At 40.4% G+C, this 26,055-nt stretch overlaps 2 protein-coding genes across 28 annotated transcripts in view; both read right to left on the bottom strand.

Annotated features, from left to right (window-relative positions):
- The window catches only part of MICAL3 (microtubule associated monooxygenase, calponin and LIM domain containing 3), a 183,882-nt gene that overhangs the window by 95,999 nt on the left and 61,828 nt on the right, over nucleotides 1-26,055 (bottom strand). For all 27 annotated transcript variants that reach the window (XR_009741767.1, XR_009741769.1, XM_061444685.1 and 24 more), the window contains exons 2-9: nucleotides 13,029-13,404; nucleotides 5,558-5,765; nucleotides 3,906-4,022; nucleotides 3,127-3,228; nucleotides 2,451-2,606; nucleotides 1,791-1,891; nucleotides 857-1,114; nucleotides 178-293 (exon numbers count right to left, since the gene is read on the bottom strand). Coding sequence is in view for 25 of the 27 variants with exons in the window: in XM_061444685.1 (XP_061300669.1) it covers nucleotides 178-293; nucleotides 857-1,114; nucleotides 1,791-1,891; nucleotides 2,451-2,606; nucleotides 3,127-3,228; nucleotides 3,906-4,022; nucleotides 5,558-5,765; nucleotides 13,029-13,292 (1,322 nt within the window). In the remaining 2 variants the exon portion in view is untranslated. The remainder of the gene's footprint in view (nucleotides 1-177; nucleotides 294-856; nucleotides 1,115-1,790; nucleotides 1,892-2,450; nucleotides 2,607-3,126; nucleotides 3,229-3,905; nucleotides 4,023-5,557; nucleotides 5,766-13,028; nucleotides 13,405-26,055) is intronic.
- LOC133264792 (aldo-keto reductase family 1 member B1-like) overlaps nucleotides 22,427-26,055 on the bottom strand; it is a 134,430-nt gene continuing 130,801 nt past the window's right edge. Inside the window, exon 10 of the mRNA XM_061444757.1 lies at nucleotides 22,427-22,487. Within this exon, the coding sequence (XP_061300741.1) occupies nucleotides 22,442-22,487 (46 nt within the window). The 3' untranslated portion in view covers nucleotides 22,427-22,441. The remainder of the gene's footprint in view (nucleotides 22,488-26,055) is intronic.

Below are 26,055 nucleotides of genomic sequence, written 5' to 3'. Positions count from 1 at the left end.
GTTTATCACCTTCTTAGGAAATTTTTTCCTCAATTGAATTATACCCACAACCATTCTCATACAAATAGTGAGAATCCATCTCCCATTCTAGCTATTTGTACTAGAAGAAACTGAAATGAATGATGAGATGTTGAAGGATTAGGTTACAACTGAAAGTGTACTGATTTGCTGTATTACCTCTCTGCGAGAACTTCCAAAGGACTAGCACCAAGAGACCAACTTCGTACCATCCAAGCGGAGTCCATTGCAGCCAAAAATCCCCTGGCTATTCCAGTTCCCATTGGCCAAAATGGCTAATATTATAGTTTAGAAAAAAAAAAAAAAGGCAGAAAAAGAAAAAGCATCAATTAGGGAAAGTTTTAAACAAATATCTAGAATATATTCAGATGGTAATCTGCTGGGAAACTATAGCTTAGTAATTAGCTGAAAGGTCTACTCCCACTGGGCTAGAACAAGCCAGATGTATGACAAACTGCCCATGAGCTCCCCACAAAACCCATATTCCTTTGTTTCCAACGCTTCCTAGTCTGGAGTGCCTTAACAGCTTTCTCTTCAAGACTGTACTTTTTTACCAACTACAAAATGGAACCTATTAACAGGTCTACAGTAAGTTCTGTAGAGCCTAATCATCCCAATGAGGAGTAGATAAAACAAACAGAACTTCAGAGCAATCTTTGCACATTTCTTTGCACATTACCATCCTAATTATCCTGTTTTCCCAACACTCCACTCTTCCCTCAAACAGCAGCTTCCCTTACAGTAACTGTCCTACAGGCAACACATATTTCAAGTCATAGGTGCTATGGCTTGTGTTTACACTCCAATTTACTGTTAAACATAAGTTTAAAACACAAACCTCTAAGAGACTGTCCCCAACCAGTGCCACAAGTAACTGGTGGCCATTCTGCTCTCGAACCAGGGCTGCATTCTCTGATGCATACATGCACGTGAAGTCAAACATGGCCACATCTGGCTGACCATAGTGATTGATGGCGAAGTCCAGTGATGGCAGCTGCTGATTAGTGGAGAAGTCAGCTGCTTCTCTGGCATAGTTTAGCAGAGCCTCCTGGTCCACATTCTCCCGTGAGAGCAGCAACTCTGTGTCAGCATAATCCTGCCAAAACCACAAAAGTAAAGTGAGATAGCCAAATCCACAAGTTTATTTTAAAGGTGGTATATACAGTAGTTGGCATTAAAATGCTGACAAATCCACTGATACAAGTTTGTCTTCTAATTTCTTTCATTTCTATCCATATTTATGCTTCCAAGGGAAAATCTGTAAATCAAAAACAATCTTGCAAGCATTTCTGACTGTGAAAGGGCTAAGAAACTCACAAGCATTTCTCATCACACACTTTTTAGACAAAAGGCACAAGACTCCAATCCTTCTTTATGTGTTTGTAGCCAAACTCCTTTTAAATCAGCTTCTACCAGAATAAGACACAGGTAAATTTCCAGTACTTTTTTTTCACTTGCTGCTTGTTCATTCCCATAAAATGAGGGAAGCTCAACTATGATCAAATACTGTTTAAGCATACCTTAACAAGAATGAAACCCCCAAATGTACAGAGAGAGAAAGAAAATGGAGAGTATATGTCTTGTAACACTCTTCTGATGTTTTAAAATACTTCAGGCATTAACCACACATTAAGCACATATTTCTGTTCTAAAATACACCTGTATAAAAACACTACATGGTGGAAGAACAGCATTTTTCCCTTCTTTCAGCATACTGAAAGCAAATTGCTCCAAAAAATCTTAGAGAGAATATAGGAAAAGATAATACCCACATGCCGTATCACTCCTTTTTCCAGCAAGCTCTGTTTTTTGGCAGTCATGACAAAGTAGTGCGTATCATCTTTGTAGTAGACAATGTTCTCCAAGTCAATACCTTGTGACAGAACAAAAGACACGGTGGTGAAGGGACAAGTTACATGCTACATAAAACACAAGAGCTCTACTGGAAGAAAGTGAATTGAAAGTACATCGTTAGAAAGCCTCTAAGAGAGAATGCCAAGCAGCTTTCTCCCATGCTTTTGATGGCTTCAAAATCTGAATCTTCAACAACCCCAAAACCAGCAATTTTACCTGTATATAGCTACCTCTTTAAAATATAGCTGTCATTACAGTTTGCATTCAGATGTGGAGTGCAAGAAGCTGAACTCAAGATTCAGACTTTTCCAATTTAGGGTTCAGATTTCCTGAATACTATCAGGGAAATAAGGCCACCACTCCTGAACAAAAATGACACATATCTGAATGACACACATCTGCTTTGTACAGCTGCACAGAACAGCCATAAAAATGGGAAGTCAAATTTCAGAGAAAGCAATGACTGGTTTCCTTGCACAAGAATGTTCATTTATTGATTACATTTGATACCCAAGTTACAAAGTTGCAACAATAAAACCAAAGAGTTTTCACTGGGAATCTGGCAATTGCTGGCAAACCTGTGGCTTCCCGCAAATCCTGGAAGAACTTCTGGTTGAATATGAAGGCCACACCGCTGATCTCTTCTACTTTGGCTTCAGCTGTGGTGTTACGATTGATGAAGTTAGCTGTGATAGCAATTGCCAATTTACCACGGAATTCTTTTCGCCGAAACCCTGTGGGGAGGATAAAGTAGTAATGCTGAAAAACAGAACACACCTTCAGGGAAGGCTCAGCATGCCAAGGACAAGTGCCCTCACAAAATAAAAAGAGGGAATGGATTTGGTTAATTAAAAACTCCTCCACAGAGAAAGCAACAATTGCTTCATCAGAAAAAAACAAAAAAGCTCTCCTTTTTTCCAAAAATTGCAACTTGCACCAAAAACATTACAATTCTCTACTACACAGAACAATATTCAACACTTCAATTCCTACTCTCAAAAGTAAAAGCTACAACACTACTCAAATAAAGACAAAATTACCCAGGTTAAAACATGTAATTCCTTTGCTAGGGGATAAGAACAGGAAAAAAGACAACCACATGCCTGATACAGATGGACTTTTAATGGGCTTTGCATCTCCCTTTCATTAGTCAAATGTCTCTCCACATTTTGATTGGGATGGTAAAGGCCATTTTTCTTCTAACTAATTTAAGAATAAATTCTATTTCAAAGTGAATTATGGATACACCGTTACCTTCCAACGTGTTCCTCCTGCCATCCCCTCCAATGATTACTTCAAACTCATACTCAGATACTGGATGGGTTTTTGGGTGGACCAATGCACGCCAACCTATTCCTGTTAACAAACTCCAAGTTAATATAAACAGCATTTATAATAGGACAAAAACACAGAACCACTTCTTAGTATCCATAATCCCTTCTTCACATTGTCAGTAAAGATACACTGCAGGACAGGTACTGCTGTTGACAGGGCTATTGCTGACTTGCACAGTCACTCTATGTGAATCAGAGACACCCCTGGTAAACCCCCCTGACTATTACCTGTAAGTATCACTACAACCTTTATGACTTCTCTACTATCTATTCAATTAATAGGATGCCAAACAAATAACGAAGCCACCATCATCCATGGCAATCAGAGAACAGATTTCACAAAGATACAAGAAGCAAAACAAGGATCATTCACTGACAAAAATATCTTTAGTGAATGCAAGGAAAGGAGTTGTTTTAGAAAGGTCTCTTCTAAGTGTAGTAGGCTTAAGTATTTTAGGAGTAATTATGACCTACCATGTCTTAGTCTACTTAGGTGTAGTACTTCAGGTGATTTTGTTTCATACAGTAACTAATTCAGATTTGTCACTAGAAAAAAAATCCTACGAAAAATCACGAAGTGTACTGATAATTACTCTTTTTAATGGAGCATGAGGTAAGGACTTGAAGTCATAAGTTAAGGAGTCTGTGTATCCTACCATAACTTCCCCTTTCTCTACTGGCCATTTCAATGATACTTGCTTTCATTCTCCTGATCCTCCGGAGGGTAAACAAGCCCTTGAAATTCCACATTGACATGGATCTCTATTCCCAAGATCAAGGCAACCTTCAAAAGAATAAGCTGGAGCTGACGGATACCTGCAAAAAGCAGAAGATAAATAAAAGCAAAAGAAAAGAGCACAAGTGTCCACGTGCCTCTGACATTTCTGACAAGCTGATGTAAGGCCAGCTGCTACTTTCTTTTTCCCCTACTGTGATCCCAGCACTTCAGCCAGCCGGCACTGGTGTGTAATATCATAGCATGCCAAAAAACTTCCATACAGCTGAAAACCCAGTCCTTTTAAAATAATACAGATTAACTATTATTTAAATGTTTCAGTAGCCAAATCAGCAACAAGGGAAACAAACCAAACATGCACTGCAGCAGAGGGAGGGAAGAGAGCACCGGCAGGACTGCACTTTTGTCACAGGTGGCAACAAGCCATTTGATCAGCCTAGCTGTAATACTGAACTGCACCTTCATCTAACACCTCTGGCTCTGTGAGGGCATACTAAGTTCTTCACCGCCTCTTTCCTCTTTAGTTAAGATAGGGAGTGGATATGAAAATGACAGTGTGCAAACTCTGTTTATTTGAAGGAAGACAACTTGCTGTCATATTTCAGATAATGAAAGAAAAAACATTCCACCTGAACACCAAATTTCAGCTGTGCTAAGATACAAAACACAACTACATGCATGAAGTACTGGAAAAATTAAAATGATAAGAAATAGGAAGGGGGAAAAGCAAAGTGCAAGACTCAAGTTCCACAGATACTCCAGTTTTATTATTCATTGCCAACAACAACAACAGGGCAGGTTTGGCTTTGGACAAGAAATCAAACCTTATCTACTATGTTTGTGTCATTTTATGCTTCCCACTCTATGCACAGTGGAGAACTGTGCATATGTGTCACTTTAAGCACCGTGGAGAACACAGACTGGTGAGCAAAAGCTGGCTGTGCCATGCCATTCTTGAAAGAAAAACTGAGTAGTAACTCCTGCTCCAACAAAGCATTCAGCTTTCAAAGGAGACTGATTTTGCAGATTTTGAGAATCATCACAATTATTCTCAATTTTAATATGTAAATCTCTATTTAATCAAAACTTATTCATAAGATGACAGTGATCTTGAAAATATCTTCATCACTCTTCCAAAAATTTACAAAGCCAAAATTCCTCCTTTTTCCACATCAACATTCACAAGAATGTTCAAAAGCATTTTTCTTCTTTACAAGTTGATTACAAAGGCCAAGAGAATAATGTGGCAGCTGCAGGAATGTAATAGCAAAACCAGGAAAATTAGCCTTTAAATAAAAAAAAAAAAGAAAAATGTTTGAATCTTAAACCCATTTTTCAGTGTAGGAAAAATATATGCCTTGGAATGATATAAAAGACAACAGATAATACATCTATTAAAATCTCATGACACAACATATTTCTTTCATATCTAGGTATAGGCTGAAAAAGCACAATGCAAAGGTAATTTGTGCTTTGCAAAAAAGAACTGTACCATAAGGACTTGAGAGCAACAGCTGGCACAGGCTAAATCTTAATGAGTTAACCCATGCCCCCCCCCCCTTCTTTTCCCCTGTGAAGAACAAGTCCTGCTGTGTCTAGCAGTAGCTGTACTTACTGATATGGTCTATGGATCCTGCACAGAACTTGCCATAAAACTTTTTGGCGCCAAGACCCCTCAAGTCATGTATGGTGAATGGCCACAAATGCAACACGTTATTGCGGGAAAAGGCATCCCTCTTCTCTATGACCACCACCTTGGCTCCCAGGAACGACAGGTCAATGGCTGTACGAAGGCCACAGGGTCCAGCCCCAATTATCAGACACTGCAAAACAACCAGCACAGAGTAACTTTACAGTCCTAGGAGGAAACAGGCATTTTTTCCATAGGTTCCAAGCATCCACAGCTCTTTGGACTAAGTGCTCTTTGTCTGCAACATAAGCTGAAAGTTCATGTCTTTCCATTGCTACCTACCATGTACTTCCATTGTTACCTGCTATGTTTTCCCACTAATACATAAAAGCTGTAACCACAACATGAAAATAAAGCATATCACAGCAGCAAAGTTTGAAGAAACAGGCAGGTAAACTGCCCATTTGCAATCCTTGCTTTAAGAAGAGCTGCCAAGGCATAATCTCCAAGCTATGTATGCAGCTGGGGAACAGCAGTAATTCTGAAGGTTTCTCCCTCCCCGATTCCATCCATCTCTCATCTTCCAAAGACTAAGCTGACCTTTCTTGAGAAAAATTTCATGAATGCCTGGCAAAATCTTGGAGCAGATTCTCCTGGAAGGCATGCTAAGGCACATGAAAATCAACAAGGTGCTTGGTGACAGCCAGCATGGCTTCACTAAGGGGAAATCCTGCCTGACCAATTTGGTGGCCTTCTATGATGGGGCTACAGAACTGATGGACAGGGGTAGAGCAGCTGATGTCATCTACCTGGACTTGTGTAAAGCGTTCGACACTGTCCCACACGACATCCTTGTCTCTAAATTGGAGAGACATCAATTTGATGGATGGACCACTCGGTGGATAAAGAACTGGCTGGATGGCCGCACACAAAGAGTTGTGGTCAATGGCTCAATGTCCAGCTGGAGACCAGTAACGAGTGGTGTCCCTCAGGGATCGGTGTTGGGACCGGTCTTGTTCAACACCTTTGTCGCTGACATGGACAGTGGGATTGAGTGCGCCCTCAGCAAGTTTGCCGATGACACCAAGCTGTGTGGGTCGGTTGATACCCTGGAGGGAAGGAATGCCATCCAGAGGGACCTCGACATGCTTGTGAGGTGGGCTGATGCCAGCCTCATGAAGTTTAACCATGGCAAGTGCAAGCTCCTACACCTGGGTCGGAGCAATCCCAGGCACAGCTACAGGCTGGGCAGAGAAGAGATCGGTGCTGGTCGATGAGAAAATGAACATGAGCCGGCTTCAGTGTGCGCTTGCAGCCCAGAAAGCAACCGTATCCTGGGCTGCATCAAAAGGAGCGTGGCCAGCAGGCCGAAGGAGGTGATCCTGCCCCTCTACTCTGCTCTTGTGAGACCTCACCTGGAGTATTGTGTGCAGTTCTGGTGTCCTCAACATAAAAAGGAATGGAACTGTTGGAACAAGTCCAGAGAAGGGCCACGAGGATGATCAGGGGACTGGAGCACCTCCTGTATGAAGACAGGCTGAGGAAGTTGGGGCTGCTCAGCCTGGAGAAGAGAAGGCTGCGTGGAGACCTCATAGCAGCCTTCCAGTATCTGAAGGGGGCCCATAGGGATGCTGGGGAGGGACTCTTCATTAGGGACTGTAGTGACAGGACAAGGGGTAACAGGTTAAAACTTAAACAGGGGAAGTTTAGATTGGATGCAAGGAGGAAATTCTTTCCTGTTAGGGTGGTGAGGCACTGGAATGGGTTGCCCAGGGAGGTTGTGAATGCTCCATCCCTGGCAGTGTTCAAGACCAGGTTGGACGAAGCCTTGGGTGATATGGTTTAGTGTGAGGTGTTCCTGTCCATGGCTGGGGGGTTGGAACTAGATGATCTTAAGGTCCTTCCCAACCCTAACTATTCTATGATTCTATGAATAGTAAAAATTCCTCATCACCAGTGAGAAGCATAGCAATGGCTATGTCAGATAAATACATGAGATGCTAATATTTTTATAAATGTCATCATTTAGAGTAGCACAGTCAGGAGTTAAGTCAGAGCATCTAACTTACGCCTACACTGGTGCTTCTATGGCAGCAAAGGAAAACCTCAGGAAAGCAAAAATAATGTAACTACAAACTTTGTGTGACTAGATAACTTTTATCAAAATGTTTTCTCCAACTGAACATTTGTCATATCAAAGGACTTTCATCTCCTATCTTTTTCCACTCTACCCACAAACACTATCAGAGCCTATTAAACAACCTCAGAATGTAAACATACAGAGTCAGAGAAACAAAGTGTACAGCAAGATCATTACTTTTAAGATAAAAAAGCCAAGATAGTCAGCTGACACTTCTTACCCACAAAAACTGAGATCCACAAAGCAAGCTGGAATGGGTATGTGCATTCACAGGAATATAGTACCAGTCTATTCTGTTATACCATTTTTGTACTTTCATTTCTATTGAGTATATGAACATGAGTCAGCAGCGTGTGCTTGCAGCCCAGAAAGCCAACCGACCGTCTCCTGGGCTGCATCAAAAGGAGCGTGGCCAGCAGGCCGAAGGAGGTGATCCTGCCCCTCTACTCTGCTCTTGTGAGACCTCACCTGGAGTACTGTGTGCAGTTCTGGTGTCCTCAACATAAAAAAGACATGGAACTGTTGGAACAAGTCCAGAGAAGGGCCACGAGGATGATCAGGGGACTGTAGCACCTCCCGTATGAGGACAGGCTGAGGAAGTTGGGGCTGCTCAGCCTAGAGAAGAGAAGGCTGTGTGGAGACCTCATAGCAGCCTTCCAGTATCTGAAGGGGGCCTATAGGGATGCTGAGGAGGGACTCTTCATTAGAGACTGTAGAGACAGGACAAGGGGGAACGGGTTAAAACTTAAACAGGGAAAGTTTAAGTTGGATATAAGGAGGAAATTCTTTCCTGTTAGGGTGGTGAGGCACTGGAACGGGTTGCCCAGGGAGTTTGCGAATGCTCCATCCCCGGCAGTGTTCCAGACCAGGTTGGACGAAGCCTTGGGTGATATGGTTTAGTGTGAGGTGTCTCTGCCCATGGGAGGGGGGTTGGAACTAGATGATCTTAAGGTCCTTTCCATCCCTAAATATTCTATGATTCTATAAAACAGACCACCAGAATAAAGACCTTGCTACAGTGGCGACAGCTGCTGCCATGTGAGTATTTTCCAGATCCTTAAATACCCTTATGGCTGGACAGCAAAGCTCTGAGAAAATCTGAAGTACACTAAAACTTAATCAGAACCCAACCTTCTGATAATCAGCCTGTTCCAAAGCAAAGCTCTTTCTTTGTTGGTCATTCCCAAATGCCAGTTTTTACAGGTTGCCACATTTGCACCAGTTTTATTTCTGGGGAATAAATTTTGCAAATTATGTGAAACTGCAAATATGAAGTCTGAATGATGAATAAAACAGTCCAGTTACAGCAGTGACAACATAACAACTGACATGTGAATTCAAAGTATGGCTACTGTATGAGATGTCACGTACATCTGAGGGCAAAGATCCAAGCCCTGAGGAAAGGGAAGGGTAGAATAACAGCACTGCTTCTTTAGTAGGTTCAGCAACCTGAAGGCATACGGGAGAAAAGGCAAGCCCAACCACTGAGCTATTAAATTCCTAAATAGACTTGCATATTGAACATGTGTCCCAACTTACCATTTGTTAAAGAGGATCATCAATTAAGATCTAATATATTCTTCCAACTTAATATTGCTTTCTTTATAGGTAAGTATAACTCTCAAACACCACTTACATCTTTCTTTTTTTTAACTTTTAAGAAAATGAGCTGAGTGTATCATTTTTCCAGGTAGCAATTTTGCTTGTCTGACAGCTACAATTTTCAAAGAGACTGGGTTCCATAAGCAACAAGATCTCACTGAGCTGAGTGATTTTAATTCTTCTGATGACTTTACTCATATGAAGTAGATATGATGCAGTACACAACAGCAAAGGAATTGTACTAAAATCAGCCTATTCAAACTCATGGCTGCATAATCAAATTATAAATTATTTGCCTGCAATTTTGTCACAGAAATGTAAATATTTTTTTCCTCTACAACCTTCCCCACACACAAGGATGTGGTAAACAACATGCAGGTTATGTTCAAGACCCCTGATGAAAAATATGCGATACTCAGTGAAATAACTCATGGTAAAAGTTGCCTTTTTTAAGCACCACAAAACTATTAATTATGTTGTTATAAAACACAGTGAGATTTAAGCACAATTAAAAATGGAAGATTCTGCACCCTTTTCCACCCTTTTCCACCTTCTTCGCGCTTCTTCCAGCTGCAGATCTCTCACAGAAACCTACTTCTGATACTCGCACAGGCAGCAGTAACTACATGGGATGTCAAGTACAGCCAAGTAAATAAAGGCAACAGCTTCTGTTGCTCCTTGTTCCCTTTCCTGCAATGACAACGAACAACCGCTGCAACTTCATGCACTAAAACTGTCTCACCCCTCAAGAAACACTTCTTGCTCAAGATCTCTCAGACCGATTATATGAAGTTTCCAGTAACACCACCATGGTAATGGAACATTAAATGCAAACTGAAATCCTGTAATCTCTGTATAACCGATGAAGAGAGAGCACCATTTGTAACTATTTACATTTGAACAGCCCATCACATCCAAGCCTTGCTTTCATGAATGCTGACTATCGGAACTCTGGTTAATTTGGACGCTGGCCATGTGAGGCACTAACTGCCCAACACCAGTCACAGCACTTCATCCCTGACTGATTTTTAAATGGGCAGATAAGGGGTATGCTACAGAGAATGCAAACTTCAAAACTGGTATAATGTTCAAGTGTAGAGAGGCTGAGCTTCCTAAAGAAATGACTGAATTCTGTTCTGATAACACAGGTAAAACCTTAATCCTTATTTTAAATCCTATCACCTCCACATGCCCACTTAAATGTTTGTATTTTTAATCAGTGTTTTACAAATTACTTTAAACATTACGAATATAAAACTAAGTGAGCTAGTTTCCTAGATAAAGTATTATTCAGTTTTACAAAAGGCTTCTATTTTGAATAGTTATGATTATCTCTTCAGAATTACATATAAACTTAATGGCAGACACTACTAGGATAGGAAACGAGTAATTAACAGAAGCATATGTGAAAAATACATAAAGAATACATATATTTATAATTTATTTACATTAAAGATTTCAACAAAGTTTACATATACAAAAATATTTATTATCACAGGCATATATTTTTTAACACATGCTAATAAGTATATTTTAACCAAATATCACTTTCTCTCTGATATTAATTTCACTACTCAAGATGGCGTGAATCCCAAATCCACAGTCCTATATATTTCTGGATTGAGGCAGAGGAGGATGCTACCTTTAATTTATTCACCATCCACCCTTTTTACTTGTGTTTCTATACAGCATCTCACCAACAGCTTCATAGAAAGACTGGCAAATTACTCTCTGGCTTGCCTCCATTCCTCTCCCTCTTTTCCTTTATTCTCTTTTGTAGCTGGGTGTCAAACCTCCACTCATATCTTCTCCTTTTTTATTAATTTTTTTTTTAATGTCCTCGTAATCAAGCACTACCCAAATCACTCATTTTTCCATTAAATCTCTTCTTTCATGTTGCATCTGTATTATCAAAGCAACCTTTTCTTCAGTGGTAGCAAACACAGTCTTGCCCACTAAGATACATTCAGAGCCCAGATGCAAAAATCATTCTTTTGGTTTATTACTTCAAATAAGTTAAAATACCTCTACATTCTTTCAGAGCTTTCTGAGTCTCCTTCTTATTAAAACACAAGCCACCTGCCTTCATTTCACAGCCTTTAACACCCTATTTCAGTTGTACCCATCACATTTCATTCAAAATAAATTCCTCAATACAATGAATAAAAAAGTGCAGTCAGTTTTCAGGAAAAGAGTTTTGAATTTGTCTCCATGATGTTCACAGAGTGCTCAGAAAGTTTATTCCTAAATGTAGACAAAAATCACTACATTTAACTTCCTGTAAGCCCTTCTTTTCTTATCCTGTCTGAAAACCATAAACCTTAACAGTGGCTGGACTTCTGCAGTGTTGCAGCTACTGCCCACTGTGATTACCAGAGGTGCCCAACTGTTGTAATGTTTTCCAAGTTAATCTATATGCACTGTTACCTTTCATCTGATGTACCCACTGTAAACTTTGAGGAAAGTGTTATCTTTACAAGACGTAGAACAAGTGCACCTTGGCCCATTACTGATTTTTCCAAGTGTTATTGTAGTCAATAACAAATACCACCATCCATATGAAAATAGCCACCAGGAAGTCCAACAGAATAAACAATCAAGAAACTAACTTAAGGTTCTAATATCTAGCTAGAAACTAAACTTCAGTAAACAGATCTGAAATGACTGGCAGAACTGAAACAGGATATATTCCCCCCCTCAGTTTTCTATTAAGGAATTAGTCATTAATTCCTCCTATTAAGATACTTCCTTCTCCTAAGGATGAATATTCAAGAGAAGAAGCAGCATTTGTTGTCTTCAATGGAGGTGGCCAGAATCCTGTTCTAATTTTATCATATCCCATACCATTTTCCTTTTTTAAAAGAGTGTATGATTATTTGCAGAAATAACCTATTCCATTCACATTTTTATGAATGATATAAAGAACTGCTTTCAGTTACAACAAAACAAATAAATAAGTTCATAACATGCAGTCCAACAAGGGTGCAGCACATAAATACCAGCCCACAATAATCCTGGTTAAAGAAAAAAGTAGGGTGTGTACGTAAAAGCAGGAACTGCTGCAGTAAATACCACACATACCAATCTGTTAAAAGGAACTGATACAAGTTTCCACAGCATTTTTTTTCTTCTCTGAACACGGAATACAAGTGACTGCCTTTTTAATAGAAAATAGAGTACTTTCCCAAACTGGCAGGAAAGTTCTCGTTTCTTGAGAGAGTCATGAGAATTTTCAAATTAAAGTTGGGAATTTCCAAACACACATATTTTGTACCTAGATTCCAACAGCAATTTTCATATGCCTGTTATTGTCTAGTAAAAAAAAAAAAAAAGGAAAAATAAAAAGAAAAGCCTACCAAGATTCAAGGTTTACCAATTAAGATTTTCCAGGCATCTGTAGTATTAATGCCATAGAAACGTAAAACATTGAAACTTGCAGGCTGCTTCCCACTGAATTACAAACATTTTGGTCATTCCCAAGAATTTCCATTTAACCTCCCCTATTCAGGCTGGCAGTCAAATCTGGTAGTAGCAAAAAAAAAGTCAAGTGCTAACAAATCACGACTATATTATAAATAGCATGTGTGAGAGCATTCCCATATCTTATACTGATTATACTGGCACCAATCAAACATCTTTCTACATCAAGACATTGTGTACTCCAGAGTCAAATGGGGTAATAGTTGTCTTGACGACTGTGAACAGATCTCTTACCTTCGTGTTGGCGCATGCTTTCCCCTTCTTATAGTCCTTATGGCTGCCTCTTTTATCCAATTTTGCCCACAAGGCTTTGGCTTTCCAGTAATTGAGCTTGGACTTGAGTTTGTGGTAGAAAGAACGATAGTCCTTGGGCTTTAGTTCTAGGTAGTCGCAGAGCTCTTGGAAAGCCTTAAGAGTCCCCTTGCAGGTTGAAGCCTGGACAAATCTGTCAAAGAGAACGTGAGCCTGGTTCACCTTCTCATTCTTACTTTCCTCCATGCTTCACACTTGGCAGCTGCCCTGAGGGGCAGCTGCTGTCTTCCAGTGTGCCAGATTTCCCGATGTTGGTCTGCTGAGCCACTTTCACCTCTGGTTTATGAGCATTATTAACCTATAAAATAAAAAAGATGTAACTGAGCCTGCTTTTTTTTTTTTCAAAATTTTTTCTAAGCCTGCTGAACTGAGAGCCCAGATTCTCAGGAACTAGTAACACATCAGCCCTAAGTCAGTCAAACCTACCCACGCTGACTGAAGCAGAGCCTTCTGAAGCTCACTGAACCTCAGACAGAAGAGGATGCCACCTCTGTTAAATCACAAAATGCTTTAACCTGAGCCAGTCCCTAGACAGTTTCATCTGAACTGATTTCACATGAACAACAGAGAAGTTAAACTGGCAGATGTTGTGCGATGGCTGGAAACAGGTGGATGTTTAAAAAAAATAAATATGCAGACTTACTACTGTAACAGTCACTGTGGTAACACCACAGTAAAGGTTACATGCTTGTCTTAAAAAACACTACCACCACAAAGTATAAAGCAGTTCGTTTTCCACCAGTAAAATAAGTTTTGGCTCTTTCATCCTAAAAGAACATGTGTCTTTGCTCATGATAAAAGAGAAGAGAAAAAAGGTTGGTATGGCACAAGCTGATACCTCCATTGCAGCCCTTGCAAACACTGCTTTTGTACAGTGACACAACAAACCCAGTGATGGTTTCTGCAACACTAGGAAGAATTTAAACCTGCTGAGAGCAATCAAAGTTAAGAAAAGATGTCAAGACTGAAGAAAGGAAAAAAAACCCCAAACCTATTTGTGTTGCATCAAGCAGTATACGCATCTGTCTTACCTAGAGCCTGTGCATGTATTCCTGTTGGTAATAAGCAGTGTTAGAGTGAAATGTGGCTGATTCTTGTGAGATTCTCAGAGTGCCTCCTCTATTCTGTGGCTTTCAACTTCTTTCAATAAGCAGGTCCCTACAAAGTTTTAGGTGGCAGTTGGGATCCTCAGCAGATTAAATATGCTAAGAGAAGGTCTGTTAGTCTCAGTTGCTTTTCTGGGATCCCTCAGAAGCAGCCTGAAGACCTACAGAACTGTGTCACAAATAGCAGATTTTGTTTGAAGAATAGATACTTTCTCTCCCTCTCTCTCATATATAATAAACCTCTTTCTTTCTCTTATACATAAGACTCTGCTCTCAAAGAAAGAGCACTTATGTTTGCCTTCAGTTAGGCGGGCTGCATGGGAACGTATGTGGGAACTATGGAAATGAAAGCATTTGAGTTGCTTTTTGTCCTTTGTTGGGGCTTTTTTTGCAAAGGGTATTAAGGCAAGAAAAAGGGAAACATGCAGACTTGGATAAAACCTTTTAGATTCTCACCAGCTCTTTTCCTGCTCTCAGCAGACAGAAAGCCAAGTAAAACATTACAGCTCATGTCTCTTCCCCTCCTGCATAACAGTTCTGCAGCAGTTTATTTGGGCACTCCTGCATTTCAACCTAACAAGGTATTTATTGCTTATGTTTAGAAATAGCAAAGGAGGCCTGGAAACCACTATATACAGCCGTAAATTGTTTGTTATTAAAAATAATATTTCTTACAGAAACCACAGTACAACAATGGGTTATACCGGAGAGTACGATTCTGACTTTATTAGGACAACTGCCTCAGATACCTCAGGACACATGAAGCTGGTTTTCTAACTGGCTGATAGCGATGCCATGTCCGTATCAGTACTGCTCACTAAGCAGGATGAAACTACTTTCCTTATTTTTAATCTTAACTTCACTCTTGTGAAGCTGGAAACTTGCTTCAGACTTGCAGCTCAGGGTAACCACTGCACTCCAGGAGAGGTCTAAGACACTGTGCCTGTATCTCCTCTTCTGCTCTTAGGAATGTTATAAAGAGCTCCAATATATCAGCTCTTACACTGAAGGAGCAAATTCAGTGTGATGTATTAAGCTGTAGGTATTTTATTGTGTTTTTATTACACTACATGCCTCAATCACCACAACCCTTAAAGTTTAATACCACTTTGTGTTTCCTCCACATCTTGCACTCCACTACCACCCAAACACTCACTTTATACCAGTGCTTCAGGTGACTGACACTTCCTAAGGAAAGAAAAAAATTGAAGTTATATGACCTAAATTAAGTGGAGTGGCAATTTAAGGCTGTTAGTCTGCAGTCCATTACTGATATATCTAGATGTAAGTACAACATAGGTTTTATTTCTTACTCTTGCTTCTATTGCACTTTTTCAAAGACGTGAAGAAGCACTCTTTCTGCACTGCTCAAGAAAGATCCCGTAGTTAAAATCCAGCCTACTTTCATTCTAGGAACTTCCTGCTTTGTGTACAAGGTTTGCCAAGCCAAGAAACAAACCTGCAAAAGCAGGTAATTTTATGCAGCACAACCCAAGCGGCACATTAATACAGCAGTTCTGCCAACAACCCATTTCACACAGGCTGTGAAAGTCAGTTATGCCCACAGGTCAAATACTGAGGCTTCAGTCACCACAGCAAGTCCCTCCCCATAACTCTGCATTCCTGATGTAAACACCCAAAGCGCTTGGAACCCGTGAGCAACATGTCAGAGAACATGGAAATTACAGGAGGAAAGCAAGGGCAGGCAAGATTTATTTGCCAGGTATCCAGGGTATTTGTGTGCCTTACTGGCTATTCTGCAAGCCTGCAGTATCCAGCATGTTTTGTCTCGAGGCAGCTGATTGCTGACTCAGAAGCTCTGTAAATTCCTTGGCTGGAGCATTGGGAGAGAAAGACAAAGGCCATGAAAAAAAAAAGCATGCAAGAACAGTGTTCATGTTGCTATTTACAATAATAGCATGAGGTTGTCACTGACTCATGACTGCAAGTACGCTCAAGACCTCCAGCACTTGCCCAGGACAAGTTTTCTTTGAAACCAACGCAAACTGAAGACACAGGCAATGAATAATTCCAGGTGGTGGTTCCTTCCCACAGTCACCACAGATGCAGGAATATGAATATTTTACCAAATGCATGTACAAGTCCAATGCCTTACTTCTGTCAAATGCAAAAGATAGGAAGAGATTTTGCAAGTGATTCACGTAATGAATTTGGTTGTACAAATTCATGTTCCTGCAGAAAGTGCTGCAAATGCAGAGCTCCTACATTCCAGGCAAATAGCCCCCCCCCCCATAGGGGTCACACACACCACCACCCACCCACACACATTTTCCATCCTGATTTTGTTAAAAGTGCTCATTCAACTAATGACTTGTGCCTGGAAAAAACAAAATATTATGGAAGTGTATTTTCCAGCATTGTTCTCTGTTTTTTCCCTGGCAGAAACTATTGGGTTAATTCCATCTAAATTCACAGCTTGTCCTGTCTAGCTTAAAACAGCATTTTGGGTGAATAAAACATTGCCAAAGTAACTGTACAGCTCTACTTTCAAATGCCGAGTTTCTCTGAGCACAATGTAAATGCTTTTTTCCGTTCTTGTTATTTCACAGCCAGGCAAACACCACAGATCTACCCTTGACAGACAAAAGAAGTCAGAGATCAACAAACTGCAGCAGTACTGTATGGAATCTGAAAGCAAGTTGGTCCATCACTCATAAAACTACTTATAGCTCCAATAGCCCAAATTTCCCATTGATTTCATCCTTTCCCTAAAATTCTCAGTTCCCCAGAAACATTCCCTATGCCCTTTGTCTCCTTTTCATGGCCCCTCAGCTTCTGCCTGAGTGATGCTCAGTATCACGCTCTGGAAACTCTGAGGTTACTGCAGTACCTAGGCAGTCAGTACACACTTACAACTTGGTTAGGAAAAGCCTAAGCACAGATGATTAAGATTATGCTGCAAACAGTGGGGACACCTATTTTTGTCTCTCTCCTCCACCCAGCCATCAGTTTTCTTGTAGGAAACCAACAACCTTTGAGATTTTTATTCCCTGTCAAATCTGGATGATATTGTTCAAAAATTAAGGATGAACTGAAAAGCAGATGGACAAATGGCTCAACCCCATAAGCCTCCCTTCTTTAGGAAGCCACACTAAAAGAAGTCTTTATTCCAACAGATGAAAATGTCTGCTTTCATTTCCAGGATTTGATTTATTTTACTTTTAGCTAAAACTAAAGGATAGCCTTGACTACAATGTGTTCATGTCCTTCTAAGTGATCATGGGTATCAATAAGTGCAACTTCAGGGCAGTGGCGAGACTGTGGAACACATGGCAAAAAAAGGACAATTTTGATAAGAAAAGCTAAAATGTGAACTGTCAATTATTTTAGCTCTGTATCATGCAGACAAAGAATGTAAAAGCAGGAAGACAAAGGTGTGGCTGCCATTGTTTGCCGCTTCCTTTTGTACGGGGGCGGGGGGGGGAAGACAGGGGACAGACACGACCCACCAGCACTGTCCACGGTATGGTTTAAGATGGAATTTAGATCTGCCCCCATTCATAAAATTCAACACTCAAATACACTGGCAAAAAGATGTTTGTATTTTAACATTCTTGTCCAATCTGATCTGGTGGGCTTCTGCTCACCATATGGGAGTCTCCTGGGTCTCTATCTCTTTCCTGTCTCTACCCTCCCTCCCAAGCTAGGACAAAAGTGGGAGAAGCAGACCAAATATGAACTTGGTTGCTAATACAAGAATCTATTCTCAAGGAGAAGATAAAGGCACACATACAAACAGTTCATGGAATTCTCTCATCAAGAAAACCACAATCCAGTAATGATTTCAAAAGAATACAGATTATATCCAAGAACATGGAAACATACACATACAGAAGCAATTACAGATAATATTTTGCGTCCCAAATTCATACCCAGGTACTCAAGAAAACTGTGCATGTTGTTGATGTTATGCTCTTAAGTGCCACAACGAGCTGCTGAAAACATTAAACCTACAAAATAAAACCTTTTATCTCTATGAATTCAACAAATATATTCTGCTGCTCTGTCATACACAACTCTTTGATCGCAGCAGAGTCCCTACACTGAATGAACACCAACGTAAAAGACCAAGAAACTGATCATCTCTTTTTTTGGAAGAAAAGAACAAAAGGAAATTATACTAAGGAACAAGTAGCTGCCCCCTTATAAGATGATAAGGGTAGCTGTTGTGTTGGAATACAAGTTTCAAGAATCACCACTACGTTAAATGCCCGATACAGACACATACTAGGGAGATCCCTTTACAGCACAGATCTTCATACTGGGTGGCCAATAACCAATGCAGTGATCCCTATGCAACTAGCACCAACCCACCAGCTGGGGTGAGTATGTTTAGGTATGTTTAGGAAGCTGGGGACATTCTTTATAGCTTGAGACTGTCACTGTGCTGTAAAGAAGCACACAGTACTCAACATGCACATCAAAAGAAAAATTTACTTCTCAGAGTAGTAAATGTGCTTTGATTCCAATGGTAAAAACTACTACATCCCACTAGAATCAAAACTAACAATGAACTTTATGGACTGTGGCCATTGACACAGCAAGTCATACGAGCAACACTCCCATTAGACAGCAAAGGCTCCACTTGTCATCTGGGTGGTAAAACCCACGCATCTCCTACACAGCCTCCTGAGAAAACACAAGTCCTCAAAACACAAATCCAGCTGTTTCAATATAGGAAGCCTTCAGTCTACAAACATCTCGCATAAGACTGTATCTCAAACATGCAGGCAGTCGGACTGTATTTTCTGATGAGCAACACATATACCACTCCTAAGGTAAGCGTACAATCCCTCCTCAGTAGGTAAAAGTGACTTCACTACCAGACTGAAGCACATGGAGGCTTCTCACTCCACCACTTAACAGGACAAAAAGACTGAATGGCAATCCCTCATCTGAAGTGGTTTGAAGCTGTTCCTTATATTTCAAAATAGAAACCCAGCCTAAAGTTAGTTCCCACCCAGTTTTACAAGCTGGACTTACCCAGAGATCTTCAAACACTATCAAATAACCCGAGGAAAGTGGTTATGCAAAAAAAACAAACAAACAAACAAACAAAATAACCATAAAACCCCCTAAAAAAAAAAAAATAAAATAAAATCACTGGAATGACACTTTCACAAAACTTTATTTCTGTGACTTTAAAACAGGGACCAAACAAATCGGTCGCCTTAGCACAGCAAGATCTACAGCTTGTGATTTCATACAGCACATGGAATGATTCACCTTTCTGAGCCAATATGCTACACCACAGGAAAAGGAGGTTTTCAGAAAAGCTTAACGGAACCTTAGAGAATGAGAACGTCGTTCTGACCCAACTAGGAATTTTGAGAAGGAAGACTGGAAACTACAAACACACTGTAACGACTTCTGCAGCACAGTGAGCCAAGTGCCCTGAGGCCCTCAGGTTCTGCCAGCACATTGATTGCCACAAGCCATTCCCTGACACAATGAGAAAACAAATAGAGCCTATGTTTATATTAAAGAAAAGGGGCAGGAAGGGAAGAGGAGATCTCAAAAGAATTTCCTAATGAAACTTACATGAACACAACTTATACACTTATAAGTGAAGGCTTCTATCTGTCAGAACCTGGTACCAAAACACAGACTGGAAAGATCACAAAAGTTAATGCAGGAAAGATAATCAACAAGGACAAAGAGAGACACAACCACATGACCTGCAAGTGACAAATGGGAAAAAAAATACCATTCTTTAAAGAGCATGTCAAATGGTTCCTGAGATCTGAAAAATCAAAAGCTCTAGCATCTAATGTAGCATGTGCTTGTCTCCCTTTACGTGCTTCAGTTCTCCCTTTTATTACCTAATCATGCCTTACGCAGAACAAAGGTTACTAATCATGTAGAACTGCAGTGTCTAAATGAGGCTGAATTTATCAACGCCACCTTCAGTTAAGTCATCAAGAGAAATATCTTAGCCCCTCAGAGGCAAACTCAGAGTGATCATCCATGACCATATTTACCCTAATGAAGGCAGATGGCTGCCTGCAGTTTTAACTCCAAGGCTCACTCCTCAGTGGTTGGGTAAACACCAGACTCTCACAAAACAAAGAAAAAACCCATTCTGGTTACAGAGATAACAAATGTACATGGGAAAGCAAGTTTTATTTGTGCTGCTTCCAACTCTCAGCTACTATGGGTGTGGAAGAGAGGCAGGCACTTCCTTGAAGGAAACGGTGGAGAAGGGAATAAGAAAATAGGATTAAAAGATTCGTAATTACAACCTCCACTCACACTCAACTAGCTATGGCAGCACAAATTGAGCCCACTTCACAGAGCACTTCAAATGGATTATTTAATGGATGTATATCCTGTTTCTGCGGAGGAAGACTGAATATAGAAAGCAGAAGGACTTAAAATTTCTGGATATTTTTTTTTTTTTCCTAATGCAGATCTCACAAGATTCCTTTGGGAGCCAAGAAACCAAAGAAAAGAATCATTTGAATAAAAGAGCCATAAAAATTTATTCAACACACAAACCACTTCATTTGGAAGCTGTTCATCTTCAAAAACAAAACAAATCCCAAGCTTTATTCTAGGACAAGTCCAGGAAGGGCTGGGAGCATGCCACAACCTGTGGGTGCAACCTTGCCTTTATAATTACTAGGAAAATACACACACAGGAGCTCAAAAAAACACCTAAAAAATGGAACCTTACACCCAGACCTCCAGAACTGCACTTCCTTTCTCTTAACCAGAAAGGTCCAAACAGTGATAGCATCTTGAGGTCTCATCTCCAGATGAGGACCAACACCTTCTTTACTACCTGCATACGCTTTCAGTTGTCACTGTTATATATCCAGCACTCTATATCCCAGCTATCATATGCTCTAATCTGCCACTGCCTCCGCAGCCCATGCATGGCCAACCAGCAGGCCAAATCCACCAAGCTTCATTGCTGCCAAACAAAATCCCACAGTGTGTTTATACCCATTGATGGGTGTATCCTACACATGTAGCTCAAATCACTACACCTAGCCCTCCTTTCTCCTTTAAAGTTATGCATGAAAATGTGTGCTAGGTAGTCTCTGTATATATCTAAAACCAGAAATGGCAATGGCAAGGAACTCGATCAAGGGTAGATGCAGCAGGCTGTTTCTGGATGCTACGCAGGCCACCACAGGCATGTATTGTCCTCCCACATTAGTCACTAGATTAGACCATAACATTAAGCAATTTAATTTAATTTTGCAAAGGCAGAGAATTACACTCCTCAGCAGGAACACTACTGGCTGAACAGAGTTCCAACAGGACACAAAGCAGGATTTGAAGGGAACCAGAAAGAGACTGGTTTCCATTATGTTCTGATCATTTTTTTTCTGGAATGACTGGCAGATTCAGTATGGAGTTAGTCCTCATTTTCATGGTAGAAAATATTTGTCTACACTTGTAAGGCACGGTGCTTCTGGGTAACAGAAAAGATATTGAATGTGTTCAATCTAAATGATGCTAAATCCCAACTCATTAGATCACAAGAAGAAAGCACATGCAATAATCCCATAATATATTTAATAAATTAGATAATTTAATTTAGGTCTATTCCACAAGTCCCACAGATCTCTTCCAAAGAGAATAATACCCACCCTTTGCACAATCTTTAGTAACAATAATAATTACAAAAAGCAAAGCAAAATCCAATCCTTGGCAACTAACAAACTTCATTGTGAGCCTGTCAAATGACAGCTGATCAAATCTAGCAGCTTAATGAAAATACATCCCTATTACACAATCACATGTGTCTAATACTTCCTATCATTCATTTTCCTCATAGGTACAAGGAAAGCTTTTATCAGGAGTCAGGAATATACTGTAAGCAAACAACCTATTTACCATTTTGGCTAAACTATGACAAAAATGTAGAACAAAGAAGCTACATTTTCTCAAATTACAAAACATACCAAAACCTTGAAAAGTAATCCTGGATAGCGTATGGCAAGAACAAAACTTGTAACATCAAACTTTCAGCTCTGGACATTATATCATTTGCACATAGTGTTACATAGATCAAAAATAGTAACCAAGCAGTATGTTCCGCACTTGGCTGGACATTTGATTCTCAGTAAACCCTGAACTAGTTTCAATTGGCCAGATACTGATTCCCCTCCAGCCACCAAATGCAGAGGAGATGCCTCTCTCAGCAAAGACCATGCCAAGCTCAGTGCCTCAAGCAAATGAAAATCTGTTAGGAAATCAGTTACAGAGGAAAGAGGTGGAGGCGGTTTTGTGATTTACTCTCCTCTCCCTGAGGCTTTGGCAAGCAGTTTCTGAAATAAGATGGCAGTCCTCGCTTCCTGAGGCAGACATTACTAGTCTGCTCAAATACAGCTGCACTGGTGGGGACATGAAAAGACTTGGTATGAATTAGTCAGAGATTTAATCCAATCTATGTGCAAGAACATCATTCAGCAGATTTTTTTCCAAGTATCAAGTACACAGAAAAGCTTCTCTCTTTGCCTTTCATTCCCAAGGACTTTTCTGTCTGTTCTTTTTTATTCCATCCTCCTTTGAATATAGGCCATTCAGCAAGGATATATGGGGAACTCCGGCAGATATCCTTACCTGAACCTCCCAGCTACGTGGCAGAGAAAGTTGTCCTGTGAGAGGGCATGAGCACCCTCTTCACTTAATGCAGGTCTGAGAATCCCCACCAAGGAATCTACAGTCACCTTTTGTGCAAGACATCTACAGGCATCATTTTAATAGGTCAAGCTCTCAGTGGCTACAGAGAGCTACCATACTGTGACACAACTTGGGACTAGCCCGGTTCCCCAGCCCTGATGCACTGCTTTGTCACTGCACTGCTTGAAGGCTGGAATTTGTTTCATAGGTTTTCCACTGGCAGATAATTCAGTTCTGGACCTCAGGCTCCAATTGAACAATTTCCATAATCCCTTATTTCATAATACCATCCTCCATCTGGTATTTCAGCACTAGCCAGAACAACCCTTTTTTAAAATGCTTTTAATGCAGCAAGTAGAAGGAGGAAGAGAGACTAAAGGCACCTTGTGACTTTCTCAGGGATAATACCAACAGGCTGCTGCTAGCTTATCTGAAGGCAGGTAGTAACTTCAGAATCAGACTGACATACTCTCTTTAAGAAGAAAAATACTGAAATTAAGAAATACTTTCTTCATCTACTCCCTGCTTTCAGGCTCAGTCAGCCAGAATGGACTGGCAGCACAGCTCTGTAAATCAGGGATGGCCAACAGTGGTGGTGGAACCACAGCATGACCATCAGTAAAATCCATATGCCTACTCATTCCACCTCCCTGTTCTTCCCCATGCATACATCCCAGAAATTATCAGAAGTAGCCTTTTCTCCATGGGCCCAAGAGAACTGGTTAACTGTAAATGAAAAACCTCCTATTCTATGGGTATAGACTAGAAAACTCTTTTACATTTGGATCTTCAAATACTCTGAGTGACCACAGTAAAAAAGCAAATCTGTTACAGAAATTCTTCATTTCTGTAGCATCCCTGGCTTTCTAGAATAGAATATTTCACTTGGGAGAAACCTACAGCAATCATCTAATCCAACTGCCTGGCCAATTCAGAGCTGACCAAAAGTTAAAGCATACTGTTACAGGCATTGCCATTCTGAGAGCAATATGGCTTGTTTCCCTTCCCTGGCTGACACCACCACTGGGCACGCACCTTCTATGATAACTACTGAATTACGCTCTCTAACTATAGAGGATAACTGAGGAACACTCATTTGCAAAACCAAAGGGCAGACAGAAGGATCTAAGGCTGACAGAAATGAGCAGTTTCCTGAGCCATATCATGCTGTGACAACTGAGATTAGTAATGCTTCTTGTCCCATCCCTGTTATCAACTCAGAAGCTTCTTCCTAAACCCAGTTGTTTTTATAATCAATAGCTTTCTTTTAATTTCCAGTCCAAGTTCATACTTCTTCACTCCTGTGATGATACTAACCTATGCACTAGTTTCCTTCCTTTTCTATACATATTTATGGACAATGCCACATCCCATCCTGATCTTCATTATACTGAGGCTAGATCATGCTCTCCTAGTCTAAGATAGGCTCTCTTTTCCTAGGCCTTCCAATAAGAACAACTGCATATTGTTGGGTTTGGGTTGGATTTTAGGGGTTTTGCAGTGGAGATTGTGTGTACGTAATTTTATGAAGGCCTACAGCTCTCCACTGCATATGGCCAGATGAATTCTCACAAGAGAATAGTGTAACAGGGTACATACTGCAAGTAAGACCCTTTTCTGACAATTCTGGGATACCTTTAGCCTCTTCCACATCTACAACCCAGTTCTAGTACACATTTTAATGTATGCATGCATTACAAATATCACTATTTCTCCTTTATTGGTCATTCTCAAGTTAAAGGACTCCAGACTGTATCATTACTTTTTTTACACTATTTAATTTTATTTGTATCCTGTAAAGTCTAGTTCTTTCTAGAGAATATCAGTGCAAATATCAAGTTAGTCTCAAAGGATTAGCATCATGCCCCTCAACCTTAACCCCAACCTCCACTTCCTCTTTTAAATACAATTTGGTACTGTTTTTTCCCAAGGAAGATGCCATGAAGTACAGTATTCACCCCAAACTCAAGCCTCACCCATTTTCCCAACTGAGCAGCATCACTTATAAGTAGCTTTTCATGTATATGTGATGCAAGCATAAAGCATTATGTGGAATATATGATGCCTTATATAGAGCTAACAATGCTTCACAGTGCATTCATTAGCAGATAAGTATTTTGTGGTCATATCTCAGTGGCCTTCTTGTGGGTACAGCAGGGGCTTCAGAACACTGCACTTCCCAGGAAAGAATCAAAATGCCATACATGGGAAACTGACTGACCTCAAGCAACACCAGTAGGACGAAACGGCATCAGGGCTATCAGAAATGCACATGATCAAATTGTAAAAGAAACAAGTACGATACTTGGATACATCAGTCTCTCCAGAAAAGATTAAAATGTCTCTGGTCAGAAGACTAATAAAGCTTCACATGGAAGCTTCCCATGGGCTGTTAGGCTAGTCAAACTAACAAAAAACTTGCCATCAGCACTCCCAATCTCCCCTACTACTTGACCCATTTCTATCAACATAGTAAGTAAGGCAGAACACCTTCGATAGTTGCAGAAAAATGTGTGTTAGCTTTTGTACTGCAACGTTTGAAACCAGAGAAACAGGGTTCTAGAGCACTCTCCCATGCTAAATGCCCAAAGCAATTAAAGACTCAGTTTATTAATAGAATACAGTTTTCTGAGACTGAAAGGGAACAGACCACATTCTAGGATTTGCCTCTAAACTAGTGCAGTGCTTTGATATTACTGTACATATGCAGACATGAAAATATATACATAATTAATAAGCCAAGCCAGAATGATCTTGACCATGAATGCAAACACGTATGCATTGCAAAAAAGCTTTACTGAAGGTTCATAATGCTGTCCAAAATTATCAGCTTTCAAGATCTTTAACAGCAGAAAGATGCATTTCCTATCCAAGAAGCTGGTACAGTAGCCATTCCTATAACCGCCTGTCCTCTGACGCATGTGTTGTGCAGGGTGGGAAGAAGGATGAGGGAGGTGACCCCAGTCATTTGAAACGCCATTTCCTTGCAAGGATGGATGAAATTTCGCTTCTTACTCTATTTTAAAGAATTACACCCTTGAAAGCTGAAGGTGACAACAGACTTTCAGAATTTTGCCTATGTGCGCAGGGCTAAAAGTAAGCACTGTAACAGAACGGCTGTTTGGAATGAGAAAGGTTCATACAAGGTCCATACAGTTTCAAGAAAGCTGTGCTTTGGTAGTGCA

The sequence above is a fragment of the Pezoporus flaviventris genome, unplaced genomic scaffold (genome assembly GCF_033815535.1).
Source record: "Pezoporus flaviventris isolate CSIRO_AGI_PZ_B2104156 unplaced genomic scaffold, CSIRO_AGI_Pfla_v1 ptg000002l, whole genome shotgun sequence".
Taxonomy (NCBI): Eukaryota; Metazoa; Chordata; class Aves; order Psittaciformes; family Psittacidae; genus Pezoporus; species Pezoporus flaviventris.
The sequence above is the reverse complement of the archived record's forward strand: the minus strand, read 5'-3'. Positions and strand labels throughout refer to the sequence as shown.